Source organism: Mustela putorius, unplaced genomic scaffold (assembly GCF_011764305.1).
Source record: "Mustela putorius furo isolate JIRA1106 unplaced genomic scaffold, ASM1176430v1.1 tig00003854_pilon_pilon_pilon, whole genome shotgun sequence".
NCBI classification, from domain to species: Eukaryota; Metazoa; Chordata; class Mammalia; order Carnivora; family Mustelidae; genus Mustela; species Mustela putorius.
This window is the reverse complement of record NW_025422006.1, coordinates 2,645,339-2,661,095: the sequence shown is the minus strand read 5'-3', so window position 1 is coordinate 2,661,095 and position 15,757 is coordinate 2,645,339. Positions and strand designations below refer to the sequence as shown.

General features: G+C 46.0%; 1 protein-coding gene across 3 annotated transcripts in view; it reads left to right on the top strand.

Moving 5' to 3' along the window:
* RCL1 (RNA terminal phosphate cyclase like 1) overlaps window positions 1–15,757 on the top strand; it is a 63,810-nt gene that overhangs the window by 27,914 nt on the left and 20,139 nt on the right. For 2 of the 3 annotated variants that reach the window (XM_045065021.1, XM_045065022.1), the window contains exons 4-5: window positions 2,870–2,944; window positions 4,057–4,181. In XM_045065021.1, the coding sequence (XP_044920956.1) occupies window positions 2,870–2,944; window positions 4,057–4,181 (200 nt within the window). Of the gene's footprint in view, window positions 1–2,869; window positions 2,945–4,056; window positions 4,182–12,765; window positions 15,337–15,757 lie in introns of those variants that run through there. The other variant, XM_013063365.2, reaches the window with a different exon arrangement.

Below are 15,757 nucleotides of genomic sequence, written 5' to 3'. Positions count from 1 at the left end.
GCCCCTAGATAGGATGATTCTTTAAGAACTGAGTTTTTGTTTGGAGTTTGTTTGGTTTGGTGTGGTTTTTGTTTTCTGAACGAGGGGAAGCTTGATTGTGTTTGTGGGCAGAGGTGATGCTGTAGTGGGGAAGGGAACAATTAAATGAAAGGAGCGGGGGTGTTTGTAAGGCTGACTTCAACAGTTGGAGGGTGAGGGTCAACAGTGGAAGTGATGGGGTGAGCCTTGTGCGAGAAGAGGGACATTTTCCCCTGGGGACAAAAGGAAGGGAAGTGGGGACAGATTTTGAGGAGGAGCAAAGTTCAGGAGGTCTCCTCTGATTCTCAGTAATTCTGCATCAGAGCCGCGGGCCAATAGGCAAGTGAAGATTCCAGTCTTTCCCCTCCTGGGAGGGGAAACAAAGTTCAGGGCCGTGTGCTGTGTGCTGGGCACTCTTCTGGGTGAACCTGTGTTCGTGTGTGTGCATCCCTACTTATTTAATTCTTACACCAGCCCTGTGAGGTGAATGTTCTTACCATCATTTCAGACAAGGTAGCTGGGAGCAAGTTTCTGCCCTTATTCTTTTTGGCTTAGACCTGGTCACACTTCTGTCTGTTGACTGATTGATTGGACCGAGGGATAATTAAGGCCTTTGCTCTCAGGAGCCACCTGGGTTGGACTTTTGCCTGTCGTCACAGAGTTACAGCTCCGTTTTTCTTAAGCAGAACTTGCAGACTGTCCTCTCTGCTAACGTTAGTGTGGAACCAGGGGAGCATGTCCCATCTAGCCCTTCACTATGCAGAAAGCACCCAAGGCCCTGGGGATGTGGGGGAGTGTCCAGGTGTCACTTAAACAGCGGGTTTAAGAGGCAGAGGGGGACTGCTTTTCCTAGTCCCACGACCACGTTGCTGGTCCTTTGTGTCAAACAGAGAGTGAGTCAGGAGACCAGACCACACCTCGGGTCTGCTTCTCGCTGACCTTCAGAGTCCATTTGACCTCGTCCTTTTGACTCCAAGCACAAGTAGGCTGAGCCTGGCAGTGATGCACCATTTTTCTCGCCTGTCTTTCCCCGAGGAGGGCTGGTGGGCGCCTGGTTCCTGGGAGTCGTGCCATCAGAGCAGCCTATATCCGTGCGTCCCCCACTTTTCCCAGAGTCTGATTTGGCCTTCTCCCCAGTTCCCTTCATTCTGGTCTACACCGACTTCTCTGTTCTGGCAACCCCAAATGCGTATTTTAAGTTTTTAATGTGTGTTTAGCTGCAATATTTAATGAAACTAGCTAATCTTTAGTGAGTTTTCCTCGTAGCTGCTTCTGCCCCACCTGAGCCGTTGTGAACATGTTCTAGGCTTCATAGTCATTTCTGCCTCTGGTTCGTTTTGTGGTATCAGAATACGTAGTCGGGGCCTGTTCTGTGCTATGGAGCCTTCCTGGAATATCATTCTGCTAAATCTTACCTTGTTAGAGTCAGTAGCAGCTTGTAGACAGGCCGAGCCTCTTACCTCAGAGACAAGGAAGTTCAGATGTTTGGGATTTTCTGACCCGAGGCCACACCGCTAACTGGAGGCAGAGCCTGGACCACGACTGGACTGTTCCTTCCGTGCCATGCTCACGCTGCCTGTCCTCGCTGCCAGCGGACGGGGTCAGCCCCTGCAGACCGAGGAGCAGCTCTGTTGCGTCGGCAGCAAATAAGGGAGTAATTTTCCTTCCCAAGTTGCTGTTGAGTCAATGTTCACTGATTGGTTAGCTGGCCTGATTTGAATGTCATCCTACTCCCTCTGCAGATAAGTAAGCAGAGGACCTGAGGCTTCTCAGTAGCCCCAAAGGAAGAGACATAACAGAAACATTTGGCATAGCCTTGCCGTTAACTGTGGGTATTGTCATCAGAGTCTGGGTCTGTGCTGCTCCTGGAGTTTGTGGCAGCCCGTCCCTGTCTGCGCCCCCCACACCTCCCACCGTGGGCTCACCACCTCCCCTTCACCTGCCTGCGTGGTGGGCATTAGCGGGGTCCCAGGTAGCCCCAGCTCAGGTTCATTTGGTTTGCTTTGGCTTGGCGTGCCAACAGCTTTAAATGTTAAACAACCATGTCTGAAGAAGAAAAGGCTGATATTTTCTTCTATAACATTTAAACCTACAAGAATGAGCAGAAGTTGGGGCCCCTGGGTGGTTTAGTCAATTAAGTGTCTGACTCTTGCTTTTGGCTCGGGTCATGATCTTAGGGTCCTGGGATCGAGCTACACGTTGGGCTCTGAGCTTAGCAGGGAGTCTTGTTTGAGGGTTCTCCTTCTTGCCTTGCAGCCCCCCGCAACGAATAAATAAGTTAAAAAGAAAAAAAAAAGAACAGAATGAGCAGAAGTCCCAGTTTGTTTTCTAGATGAACTCAGCAGTTTCTTGATGCTTTTTTGCATGATGCATGTGAGCCTCAAGATGACACATAGGGTAGGTGTATAAGGTATAAAGTGAGGGAAGAGGAGCTCACAGAAGCCCACGGCTTGTAGGATTGCAGTCTTAACTTGGGAGCAGAGCTGGCCCCTGCTGTTGTAAGCCGGCGTGCTTTCTGGTCTCAGGACTGCATCATCTCCCTAGTCGCTAAAGCTCATCCTGCTTCGTGGGCTCTTTATTCTTTCCACCTCTTACGGTCTACTTTTAATTTTTTTTTTTTTTTAAGATTTTATTTATTTATTTGAGAGAGAGGAAGAGCACAAGCAGGGGGAGCAACAGAGGGAGAGAAAGAAGCAGATTTCTTGCTGAGCAGGGAGCCTGATGTGGGGTGATCCCAGGACCCTGGGATCATGATCTGAGCCGGAGGCAGGTGCTTAACAGCTGAGCCACCCAGGTGCCCCTGAAAGTTTCATTAAACTTTTTTTTTTTTCTTTCTAAAATAATTCTACAGGTTGATGTTCTTAAGGCAACAGCCCTTCCTCTGTTGAAGCAGTTTGGAATTGATGGTGAATCGTTTGAGCTAAAGGTAAGAATATGTACGTAATTGGCTGTGCATGCATGTAAAATATTCTCTGACGAGCTCATCAGAAGATGCAGTGTGTCCGTGTGTGTCACATTGAAGTCACCACTGAGGAGATCCCAAGGAGCCATGAACAGACATTGCAGACTGTGCTGAGAGGGGACTCGAGCTGTGATCACGGTTATGCCAGTTCCCTTGCGCATACTTTGTGGTGGGCGAAGTCATGCTTGCTGCCCCCCCCCCCCCCGCCTTCCTTGTTCCTCACAGCAGCTCCACAGGGAAGCAGCCAAGCTGGGCTTCTGGCCACACACCCTTTCTGATCGAGATCATCCAGATGTCATTCGGGTCTCAGGCCTCCGAACCTGGATGCCCTAGAGAATTTTCAGTGTTTTCAAAACCTAGAAGTAATTTAAGCAACTGTTTGTTTGCTGTTGAAAGGAATTATTACATCAGTAAGTTAACTGGCTATCTTAAGCTGTTTAGCATCGCTACTTTTTTTTTTTTTTTTTAAGATTTTATTTATTTATTTCACAGAAATCACAAGTAGGCAGAGATAGAGAGGGGGGGGCGGGGGAGGCAGGCTCCCTGCTGAGCAGAGAGCCCAACGTGGGGCTCGATCCCAGGACCCTGGGATCACGACCTGAGCCAAAGGCAGAGGCTTAACCCACTGAGCCACCCAGGTGCCCTGCATCTCTACTTCTTAAGCTAATGTTTTAAACAAGGGAAATGACTGCATTTTTATTTAATAAAATGAGTTTTGGTAGATTAGTTAATTGCATAGGGAGGAGAAGTGGTTCCTGATGGGTAAGAAAGGGGCCAAGCCGCTCACTGTAAGCGTGAGGGAGCAGGCGCTGGTGGTGAAGCGACATGCTGGCCTGGGCCTGGGCCGGGCTGGCCCCGTGTCTGCTGCTCTTCCGGTCACGTCGTTTGGGTCCCTGCTCCCCACGCACCCTCTCGGTGCTAACGTGAGGTGCTGATGATCTCGAGGGAGTTGATGTGTTGACTGTAGAGAGCTCACTGTTCTAAGGATGAGCTCCTTGGCCTGAACCAGCCACACTGGGTGTCAGTGTCCCCGACTCTGCCGCACGCTCACCTCTGCTTTCTCGCTGCCTGCGCAGGTGGTGCGACGGGGAATGCCTCCTGGAGGAGGAGGGGAAGTGCTCTTCTCGTGTCCTGTCAGGAAGGTCCTGAGACCCGTCCAGCTCACAGACCCGGGGAAGATCAGGCGGATCCGAGGGATTGCGTATCCTTTGCATTTGATTTAGATTTCTTAGCTTTTACGTGCCTCATGAAGATAAGAATGACTCATAACAGTTTACTTCTTTCCAGTCATTTACTTTGTAGACAACAGTCTTGGAGAAATCTTCACGGTGAAATTGTAATTGTTGGCTGAGATACGATGTTTTATTTTTTGTCTCACTAAAGACTAGACTAACCCATTCCTTGTTTTTGTTTTGTTTTGTTTTGTTTTGTTTTTGTTTTTTTGGTAAATGCTGAAGCAGACAGCTCCCGGGTGTGGGCTGCTCTCCTGAGGGCTTTGGTTTAGGGACCACCGATGCACCGCAGTCCCTCCCTGAGAAGAGCTCACTGTCTGATGAGGGAAGCATGGGCAAACGTGTAAGATGGTGTAGATGGACACGTAGGAGGCTGGGGGAGTTGAGATGGAGCTGGCACATTTTGTCTGGAAGATGTAGGAGAGCAGGGATGGTATCTACTCATTACGTGGTTACTCTGCATGCACTGGGATAGAAAAACTGTATACTTCTTTCCTTTCCAAAAAACTACTTTACTGATAAACGATTTACGTGCAGAAAGCTATACATATTCAGTGTATACAGCTTGATGAGTTTGCAGATGAGTGTCTACCTGTGAAACCAGCAGCATAGAAGTACCATAAACCTACCTCTTACACACACAAGTTTCTTCCTGCCCTCTATGTTTTATCTTTACACTTTTAATTTTTTGTGATAATAATACTTGACCTAGATCTACTCTATTAGCAAATTTCAAAAGAATTTATTGAGATGCCTTGGTGGCTCAGTCAGTTGAGCATCTGGCTTTTTTTTTTTTTCTCAATTTTACTGATTTGAGAGACAGCGCGCGCACAAGCAGAGAGGCAGAGGGAGAAGAAGACTGCCCACTGATGTGGGAGCCCAATGCGGGGTTCGACCTCAGGACCCGGAGATCATGTCCCGAGCTGAAGGCAGGCACTTAGCCATCTGAATCACCCAGGAGCCCCAAGCATCTGACTCTTGATTTTGGTTCAGGTCCTGATCTCAGGGTTGCGCGTTTGAGCCCTGCGTGGGGCTCAGTACTTCATGCTTGGCGTGGAGTCTGCCTGGGATATCTTCTCTCTTGACCCTCTCCCTGCTCGCTCACGTGCTCGTGCTCTCTCTCTTTCTCTCTCTCAATAAATAAATATGATCATGGGGGACCTGAGTGGCTCAGTGGGTTAAGCGTCTGCCTTCGGCTCAGGTCATGATCTCAGGGTCCTGGGATCGAGCCCCGCATCTCTCTGCTCAGCAAGGACCCTGCTTCCCCCCACCGCCCCGCCGCATCCCCCTCCTGCTTCTCTGCCTACCTGTGATCTGTCTGTCAAATAGATAAATAAATAAATAAAATCTTAAAAAAAAAATCTTTAAACCCCAGCATAATCATCTTAGTGAATTTTTAAGTATATAATACAGGCATTGTGGTACACAGTAGATCTGTGGGACTTAGTCATCTTGCATAAGTGAAACTTTGTACCCTTTGATTGATGTCTCCCGTTTCCCTCTCCTTCTCTCCAGCCCCTCGCCACCACCATGCTACTCTCTGCTTCTGTGAGTGTGACTATTTTAGATTGCTTATATAGATGGAATTATGCGTATTTGTTCTTCTGTGTCTGGCTTATTTCACTTAGCACATTATTGTCCTTGTTCACCTATGTCATAGAGGACAGCATTTACTTTGTTCTTAAGGGTGAATGATCTTCCATTGCATGTAAATATTACATTTTCTTTATTCATCTTTCATTGGACATTTAGCTAGCTGTCATGCCTTGGCTCAGGTGAATAAAGCTGCGATGAATGTAGGAGTGTGTCAGTTTCTGTGACTATGTACCCAGAAGCGGGACCGTGGGATCAAATGGTAGCTCTCCTTTTAATTTCTTGAGGAACCTCCCTACTGTTTTCTGTAGTGGCTGTTCCAGTTTGCATTCCCATCATCAGTGTATAAGGTTTCCCTTTTCTTCACAGTGTCAGCAATACTTACCTTTTTGTTTGTTTTGATTGCCACTACTCTTAACAGACACGAGGTGATAGCTCATTATGGTTTTGATTTGTATTTCTCTGATCATGAGTGATGTTGAGTACTTTTCCATGTAAATGTTTGAACATCTCTGGGTCTTCTGTGGAGGAATAATCTACCCAGGTCTTTGCCCAGTTTTTAATTGGGTGGTTTTATTTTACTTATTTTTTTTAAGATTTTATTTGTTCATTTGACAGAGAGAGAGGGATCACAAGTAGGCAGAGAGGCAGGCAGAGAGAGAGGGAGAAGTAGGCTTCCTGCTGAGCAGAGAGCCCAACTCAGGGCTCCATCCCAGGTACCTGATATCATGACCCAAGCTGAAAGTAAAGGCTTAACCCACTGAGCCACCCAGGTGCCCCAATTTTATTTTATTTTATTTGTTAAGATTTTATTTATTTATTTGATAGAGAGAGCGCATGAGAGCATGAGAGCGGAGAGGGTCAGAGGGAGAAGCAGACTCTCTGCTGAGCAGGGAGCCTGACGTGGACTCGATCCCCAGGACTCCAGGAACATGACCTGAGCTGAAAGCAGTCCCCCAACCAACTGAGCCACCCAGGCACCCTCCAATTTTATTTTTAAGATTTAATTTTTAAGTAATCACTACACCCAGTGTGGGGCTTGAACTCCCAACCTTGAGATCAAGAGTCGCACACTCCACCAGCTGAGCCAGCCAGGTGCCCCTGCGTTGTTCTGTTTTTATTTTCTTTTTGCTTTTGAGTTGTATGAGTTTCTTATGTATTTTTTTCTTTTGTATTTTTTATATTAATCAGAGGTATAAATTTCAGACATTTTCTCTCATTCTGTGGGTTGTCTTTTCACTTTGTTGTTTCTTTTGCCCTTGTTTTGGTATTCCGTCCAAGAAAGCATTGCCAGTGCTAAAAACCTTTTCCTGTGTTTTCTTCCTGGAGTTTTACAGGTTTAGGTCTTAAGTTTATCTTTAATCCATTTTGAGTTGATTTTTCTTTGTGGTGTTTGTCTGTTGAGCACATATGTGCAAATATATTTCTAGGCTCTCTGTTCCATTGCTTTTCATGTTTTTATATTGGTACCGTGGTACTTTTTGATTATTATAGCTTAGTAATATATTTTGAAATCTGGAACTCTAATGCTTCCAGCTTTATTCTTTTTGCTCATAATTACTTTAGCTGTCTGGAGTCTTTTGTAGTTCCGTATAAGTTTTAGGATTGTTTTTTCTGTATGTTATTTTCTCTATCTATTATTCTATTAAAAAATTAGAATTTCGATAAGAATTGCATTGAATCTGTAGATCACCTGGGATAGTATGGACATTTCAAGAATATTAATTCTCTCAGTTCATTAATATGGGCTGTCTTTCCATTTATGTGTGATTTTTAAAATGTCTTTTATAAGTGTTTTATACTTTTTTTTAAGACCTTACCTATTCATTTGACAGAGAGAGACCACAAGTAGGCAGAGAAGCAGGCAGAGACAGGGGGGGAAGCAGGCTCCCCACCGAGCAGAGAGGCTGACACGGGGCTCGATCCCTGGACCCCAGGACCACGACCCAAGCCGAAGGCAGAGGCCCCAACCCACTGAGCCACTCAGTCGCCCCAAGTGTTTTATACTTTTTAGTATATAAGTCTTTCACCTTCTTGGTTAAGTTTATTCCTAAATATTTAAATTTTGGGGGATACTCTTGTAAATAGCATTATTTCCTTGATTCTTATTCACATAGTTTATTGTTAGTGTACAGAAGCGCAAGTTGATTTTGTAGTCTGTAACTTTTAAAAATTCATTATTCCAGTAGGTTTTTTTGGGGAGGGGAATATCTTTGGGGTTTCTACATATAAGATCATGTCATCTGCAGATAGATGATTTTACTTCTTCCTTTCCAGTTTGGATTCCTTTCATTTCTTTTTCTTGGTTCATTGATCTGGCTAGGATTTATGGTACCAGCTAATAGTACTGTACATGTATATATAGTACCATGACTAGCAGTGGCAAGAGTGGTCATCCATGCTTTGTTCCAAATTGTGGAGGAAAAGCTTTGAGTTTTCCACCATTGAAGATGTTAGCTGTGGGCTTTTCATGTATGGTCCTTATTGTGTTGAGGTAAGTTTCTTCTATAATTAATTTGTTGAGAATCTTTAATTATGAAAGTGTTGAATTTTGTCAGATGCTCTTTCTGCATCTCTTGAGACAATCATATGATTTATGGCCTTCATTAATATGTTAATATAGTCTATCACATTAATTGATTTGCATATAACCATTCTTGCATCCCAGGGATAAATGCTACTTGGTTATGTCATATGATCCTTTTAATGTATCATTGAATTTAGTTTGCTAAAATTTGTTGATAATTTTTGCATCTGTGTTCATCAGGGATATTGGCCTATAGTTTTCTTTTCTTGTAGTGTCTTTCAGGTCTTTTCTTTTCTTGTAGTATCTTTCAGGTCTTTCTTTTCTTGTTGTGTCTTGTAGTGTCTATCAGGGTGATGTTGGCTTCATAAAATGAATTTGGAAGAGTTCCCTCTTCAGTGTTTTTGGAAGTTTGAGGATTGGTAGTAATCATTCTTGACATGTTTGGTAGAATTCATCAGTGAATTGATTAATCTGGGGAAGTCATCTGGTCTTGGGCTTTTTTTTTGTGAGGTTTTTTGATTACTGATTCAGTTTCCTTACTTGTTACTGTTCTGTTCAAGCTCTAGTCCTGATGCAGACTTGGTAGAATTCATCCATTTCTTCTAGGTTGTCCACTTTGTTGGCATGTAATTGTTCATAATTTAAAAAAAAATTTCTGTGACTTTAGTTGTAACGTCTCGTCTTTCATTTCTGATTTTATTTGAGTCTTTTCTCTTTTTTCTTTGTCTAGGTAAGGGTTTGTAAATTTTTTTTTATCTTTTCAAAAAACTGACTCATAGTTTTGTTGATTTTTTTTTTCCTCTTGGTTTTCACTTTGCTGTTTCATTTATATTTTCTCTGTTATTTCTTTCCTTCTGCTAACTTTGAATTTTAGGTTATTCTTTTTCTGGTTCCTTGAAGTGTAAAGTTAGGCTGTTTATTTGAGATCTTTTCTTCTTCCGTAGAAAGAATGTAGGTGCTTTTCACTATAAAATTCCTTCTTAGTACTTCTTTTCTTTGTCCCATAAGTTTTGGTGTATTGTGTTTTCATTTTTGTTGTCTCTAGGTATTTTCCATTTCCCCTTTGATTTCTTCTTTGGCCCCATTTTTTTTTTTAAGAATACATTCATTTTCATCTGATTGTGAATTTTCCCATTTTCTTGCTGTTATTGATACTTAGTTTCATTCCATTGTGGTTGGAAAGGGTACCTGAGGTGATTTCAGCCTTCTTAAACTTGTTACGACCTGTTTTGTGACCTACTGTGTGATCCCAAAGAATGTTCTTGTGCACATGAGAAGAATGTGTACCCTACTACTGTTAGGTGGAGTCCTGTGGAAGTCTCTTAGTTCCTCCAGGTTTATGATGTTGTTCAAGTCACCTGTTGCCTTACTGATTTTCTTTCTGGGTGTTCTATCCATTATTGAAAGTGGGGCAAGGGGGTCCTGGGTGGCTCAGTTGGTTAAGTGACTGCCTTTGGCTCAGGTCATGATCCTGGAGTCCCAGGATTGAGTCCTACTTGGGGGCCTCTACTTAGCAGGGACTCTGCTTCTCCCTCTGACCCTCCCCCCGTCATGCCCTCTCCCTCTCATTCTCTCTCTCTCAAATAAATAAATAAAATCTTAAAAAAAAAAAAAAAAGAAAGAAAGAAAGGCGCTTGGATGGCTCAGTGGGTTAAGCCTCTGCCTTCAGCTCAGGTCATGATCTCAGGGTCCTGGGATCGAGCCCCGCATCAGGCTCTTGGCTCAGCATTCCCCCTCCACCTCTGCCTGCCTCTCTGTCTGCTTGTGATCTCTCTTTCTGTGTCAAATTAAAACAAAAAACAAAAAACAGTGGGGCAGGAATTCTCCTGTTATTGTTGTATTGCTGTCTCTCTATTCAGATCTGCTGTTGTTTGCTTTATATATTGAGGTGATCTAATGTTGAGTGCATATATGTTTATAGTTGTATCTTTCTGTTGAATTGACCCTCTTATCATTGTAATTAACTTCTTTATCTCCCGTGACTCTAAAGACCTTTTGGACTTTGTCCGTTTTGTGTGATGGAATTATAGGCAGTCCTACTCTCTTTTAGTTCCCATTTGCATGGAACATACTCACTTTCAGCTTATATATGTCCTTATATCTAAAGTGAGTCTTTTATAGACAGCATATAGTCGGATCTTGTTTTACCCATTTAGCCACTTTAGTTTCTTTTGATTGTGGAGTTTAATCCATTTACATTTTATATACTTTATTTTTAAGCCTCCAGGTGACTCTGAGTTTACCTGCATTCCGTTTTGCAGTTGGGAAAAACCGAGGCTTCACAGGCTGAAGGAATTTGCATCCACATCACAGTGTTCATAATGGCAGGACTGGGATTTGAGTTTTTGATCCCAGTTTTTGAACCTCTGCTTTTTCTCAGAGGAGGGGAGGGCGTTTGGATTGAGCCTAGAGGAGTAGAGAGGCCTGTGAAGTGGAGCATGGAAGGGTGCTTCAGGCAGGAGTGTGGGCCTGTGCAGACGCAGGGGTGCACACTGGTGCTGGGAGGGGCAGGCCGTGGGTGTGGTTTGAGTGCAGGTCGTCAGTGTGTTCGGCAGTGGAAGACGGGATGTGACAGATACGGCTGGAGCCAGTGACGACTGAAGGCCATGCTGACCAGTTGGCTTTCATTCCGAAGTCTTTAATTATCTAGAGAGAGAATTTCCATGTTAAGAGGATAACTTCAGTGGGGCTGAAAGAACTTTTGGCTCCTTTTGACTCATTGTAGAAACTCTGGAAGGCACAAATTAAAGAAAAAAAAAAATTACCACCTAAGGGTGATCACTTAGAGTCAAAGACATCAGGGGGTCGTTGTGCCGTGAAGAGGATGGCGAGGGTCGTGGCTGGAGCACAGGTGAGGGCCGCTGGTTTACAGAGGTCCTAGGGGCATCGTGCGTGGAAAGCCGTCCCCACCTGGCTCTGTGACAGAGGGAGAGGGAGTCCCTGAGGATGAGGTGTCCCCTGGCACCTGGACAGAGATGTAGGTTCTGATAGTAGCTGCATGTTTGGGGCAGTGTAAGGCGGGGTGGGGACACTGGTGATAAGTTCCGTTTTATTCCTGCTGGGTTTGAGGGCCCTTCACAATGGCTGTAGGGAAATGGGTCTAGAAAGGAAATTAGAAATGCACATCTGTAATTTGGGGGCGAGGTGAGAGCCAGAAGTGGGTGATTTCAAGTTGGCGACTGAACAGAATGTGGAGAGAGGCAGATGGATCCCTCGACACCGCTAAGACTTGAAAGCAAAAGCAAAGTGCTCCCAGGAAGTGGGACCAGGGAGAGTCAGGTCGCTGAGAAGAGAGTAAAGAAAATTTGGCTACTGAGAAGCCCTGGCTGCCCCGGTCAGTAGCCGGAGGGGCCCGAGGAGTCAGTCAGGACGGAGGACGCTCTGGACAGCACGCGGCTGGGAGGAGCTCCTTTCAGAGAGGAGGAATCAGCCCCGACATCCATTTCCAGGGAAATGGTGCACCGTGGGGGCTGCTCTGTCAAGAATCTTTTTTTTTTTTTTTTTTAAATTTATTTGACATACAGAGCTCACAAGTAGGCAGAGAGGCAGGCAGAGAGAGAGGAAGGAAAGCAGGCTCCCCGCTGAGCAGCGAGCCTGATGTGGGGCTTGATCCTAGAACCCTGGGATCATGACCTGAGCCAAAAGCAGAGGCTTTAACCCACTGAGCCACCCAGGTGCCCTCTGTCAAGAATCTTGACAGGAAAGAGAAGCAGGAGGAAGGATGAGGTGGGAACTTGCCACAGGGAGAGAGTTGAGAAGATTCTCTCCCTTCTTTTTTATTTTACAGGTTTTTTTCTTTTTAAAATATCTTTATTTAATTATTTTTGAGAGAGAGAGAGAGACAGAGTGAGAGAGGGAACATGAGAAGGGAGGTCAGAGGGAGAAGCAGACTTCCCAATGGAGCTGGGAGCCTGATGTGGGACTTGATCCCAGGACTCTGGGGCCGTGACCTGGCTGTCCAGGGGCATATCTTAGGGCCATGCCCAGTAAAAATGAGGAGAGAGTGGGCAGCTGGGAGCCCCGAGATTGATGTATGTAGTTAAACTGACTTTCTCAAGTGATGTTCTCCACGGGGCGCCTGGGTGGCTCAGTGGGTTCAAGTGATGTTCTCCGTAAGAAATGCAAGTAGGGGGACGCCTGGGTGGCTCAGTTGGTTAAGCAGCTGCCTTCGGCTCAGGTCATGATCCCAGCGTCCTGGGATCGAGTCCCGCATCGGGCTCCCTGCTCTGCAGGGAGCCTGCTTCTCCCTCTGACTCTGCCTTACACTCTGTCTGCCTGTACTCGCTCTCGCTCGCTCTCTCTCTCTGACAAATAAATAAATAAAATCTTAAAAAAAAAAAAAAAAAAGAAATGCAAGTAGGTAGGTTTTTTGTTTTTTTTTTAACCAAATATGCCTTTTCTGCTTGACTCCCCGCACTTGCTGACTCAGCCTCCTTCCGGCTAACAGGTGCACTGTATTTTATCATACCAAGAGGCCAGAATGAAACCTGCTGGGTGGCCGTTGAGTTGCTTTCCGTTTTCCTCCGTTGCTGAGAATGCTGTAGTCGACGGCTTTGCACATGAAATCCTACGCACGCTCTGGACAGTTCTAGTTTGTTTTTACTCATTTGAGATTTGTTTCCTTAAGTGCTCTATCGTGACGGCGAACTCTGCTTGGATTCCATTCTCTGTAGTCTGGAAATGTGATTTCCAGAGTGTGCTTTTGTTTTGACACAGTCTTGTGGTAACTACGTGGGTTCCACAGAGATTGCCCCACTGGGGTCCCACGGTACACGTAGTATTGGGTGTGCAAACGGCTCATGGGTCAGCCTTTGATGAGGACTCTGAGAAACGGGGAAGCCTTGGGGGTAGCACGGGGGAGAACATGAAAACTGGAAGAGCCCTGAGCCCTGGAGTGTAACTTTCTTCCTCCCTGGCTTCTCCCTCTGGTGTTCTTCCAGCCTTCCCTGTAGAGACTAGGTGCCAGGAAGACACTGGAGAGCCCCTTGCTTGGGGCTGGGGCTCGGACACCTGAGTCTTCCCAACACATCAGACCTGTGGAGTCTTCCTCCCAGCTTCCCAGGAAAGTAGACGCAAGTAGTCATGCTCAGATTCTTGTCTGCAAACGAGACATTCCAGCCACTGGTCTCCAGAGCTGCCCCTTCACAAACACCTCAGTGGAATGCTGGTTTGGAATTGAGATCACCTTCTTGGCCAGTTTTGGAGCCTGGGAATAAAAAGAGCCACCTTTGGGGAAAAAAAGCTTTTGTTGGTTTTGTGGGTTTTTGTTTTTTTTTTTTACTTGCAAGTCTGGTTGACTGTTGGTCTGAGCTTGGAGGTTGCATCCCCCACAGGAGGGCTTGGGTGGGGAGAACTGGCCCTGTTCTTGTGGATGGTTGTGGCTTTAACTGAGTTACCCCCCAGAGCGCATCTTTTTTCTCTTGGACCGGCTGTCCAGGGCCTGGGAGGGAGCCAGTGTTGGCTCCTGCCAGCGGCAGTGACTGGACACTGTGGTTATGTTTTATTTAATGCCACCCACTCTCATTCTCCCCTGCCTGAGGAGGGGTGGTGGGGAGAAGGGAGCATGCGCTTTTCACTTTGTGGCACTATCCCCGAAGCTCATGATCTAGGACACAAGTGTCAATTGAAGAAGTTGGGGTAGAGGCAGAAGATAGGAGGGAGTTGGAATTTGTAGGACATACTGGTTTCCTTTCTCTGACTGTAGGGTAGGTACTTAGACAATCAGCCTCTTTGTCTCTTTACATACACACACACACACACACGCACACACTCTTTTGCTCACTTGCGTGTGCTTTCTCTGACCTGGATCACCTGGATCACCAGGGAGGGATAAGAGTAGGAGTTCTATATGGTCCATAACTGTGAAATTGTCTCTCTTGGATATGAGTTCTCAATATGGTATTCATAGAAGGGCTTTGGGAGATTCACAGTCCCCTGAAATGGTCTGCAAAATGACGTGTGTGTATTTCTTGAGGGAGTATCCATAGCTTTCATCAGATTCCCAGAGGGATCTCTGATTTCTGAAAGAATAGGGACCTCTGCTTTGGAACTTGAATCTTGGACTAACCTGCAAGAAAAGCAGTAGGGGGTGTTCATTGGGCTCCTACCCCACAGCAGGCACCACCAAGCCCTTTACATGCATTATTTCATTTGAGCCTCCAAACCTCGGGAGGAGAATGACAGTCCTTCTCTTCCTGATGAGGAGGTGGGTACACACCAGACCCAGAATGATGCAGTTTGTTGGAGCTGGCCCTTGAGCACAGATGGTCTGATTGTAGAAGTTTTAGCCCTTCCTCAGGAGGGCCTCCACACCGAGCCAGGCGGTACCACAGTGACTCTGGCTGTCTCCACTGCCAGCATGCTGGTGTAGGGCTCCACTGGCCCTGAGTTGGTACAGTTACCTACCTGGTTTCCACATGCCTGTGGGCGTTGGAGGGAGGAGGTTGTCTTTGTGAAGTCAGATCTGTTTAATTTTGTATCTCACTTCTGTGACCTGGTTGTCCTCAGTGTAAGCCCTGGAAGTAGGAATCCATGGCCCTGGCCCACAGGGTCACTCTGAGTGTAAAATCAGTTGCTAATGTACCTGAAGGAATTTTGGGAGCCGTGGTTGCTGTGGGATTATATATCGGATTAGTGACCTCTGTGCTCTCCTCAGGACAGTCGGCAGCATCAGGCTCAGAAGGACAGCACCCACCCGGTCCAAAGGGTACGAGACCCAGGACTGTTTGTCTACGCTGTGTGGTCAGAAGTACATTCTGGACAGAGAGGCGGTGATGTAACAGGGCCTTGCGTGTGTGTTGAAAAGTCCCTCTTTGCTCTTTCCTCATTTCAGGTTTGTCCTTTGAGTCAAGTCAAATATTTATTGAGTATTGCTGAGAATAAAGATAGGGCATGAGAGTCATGAGAGAGTTCTGCTCCATGTGCAAGCAGAGCCCCTCTTCTTACGGAATGCGTGGTCTTGTTGGTGGGCAAGGACAGCGTGTGTACGGGAAGAGAGACGTGCGGTAAGGTCGGGTGGAGACCACGGTCTGGTGCGGGCTGGAGGGTGTCGGGGAGAAGGAAGGAAGGACGAAGGAAGGCTGGTCAGGTTGAAGAATTTGGACAGTCTGGGTGAGTGGAGGGGGTGACGGTGCCCGGGCGGGGGTGAATGCTGACCAGACTGACCATGGCGGCCTGGGGGGTTCTGGACTAATGGAACTGCAGATTCTCATGAGTGTGAGGGAAAAACCCAGCAGCCTTTTCATATGAGTTGTTTCTATCATCTCCTTTTCTTTCTGGCGGTGCCTCCCTGGTGCAAAAGTGCTAATTATCAATATTTTGATTATAAGGGAGCAGTTGTCAGGAGCCTGTACTGTCCACAGATGCAGTAATTGACACTTAAATAATTGAAGATAAGCTCTGTGAGTTTGCAGCAAACCTACTTAG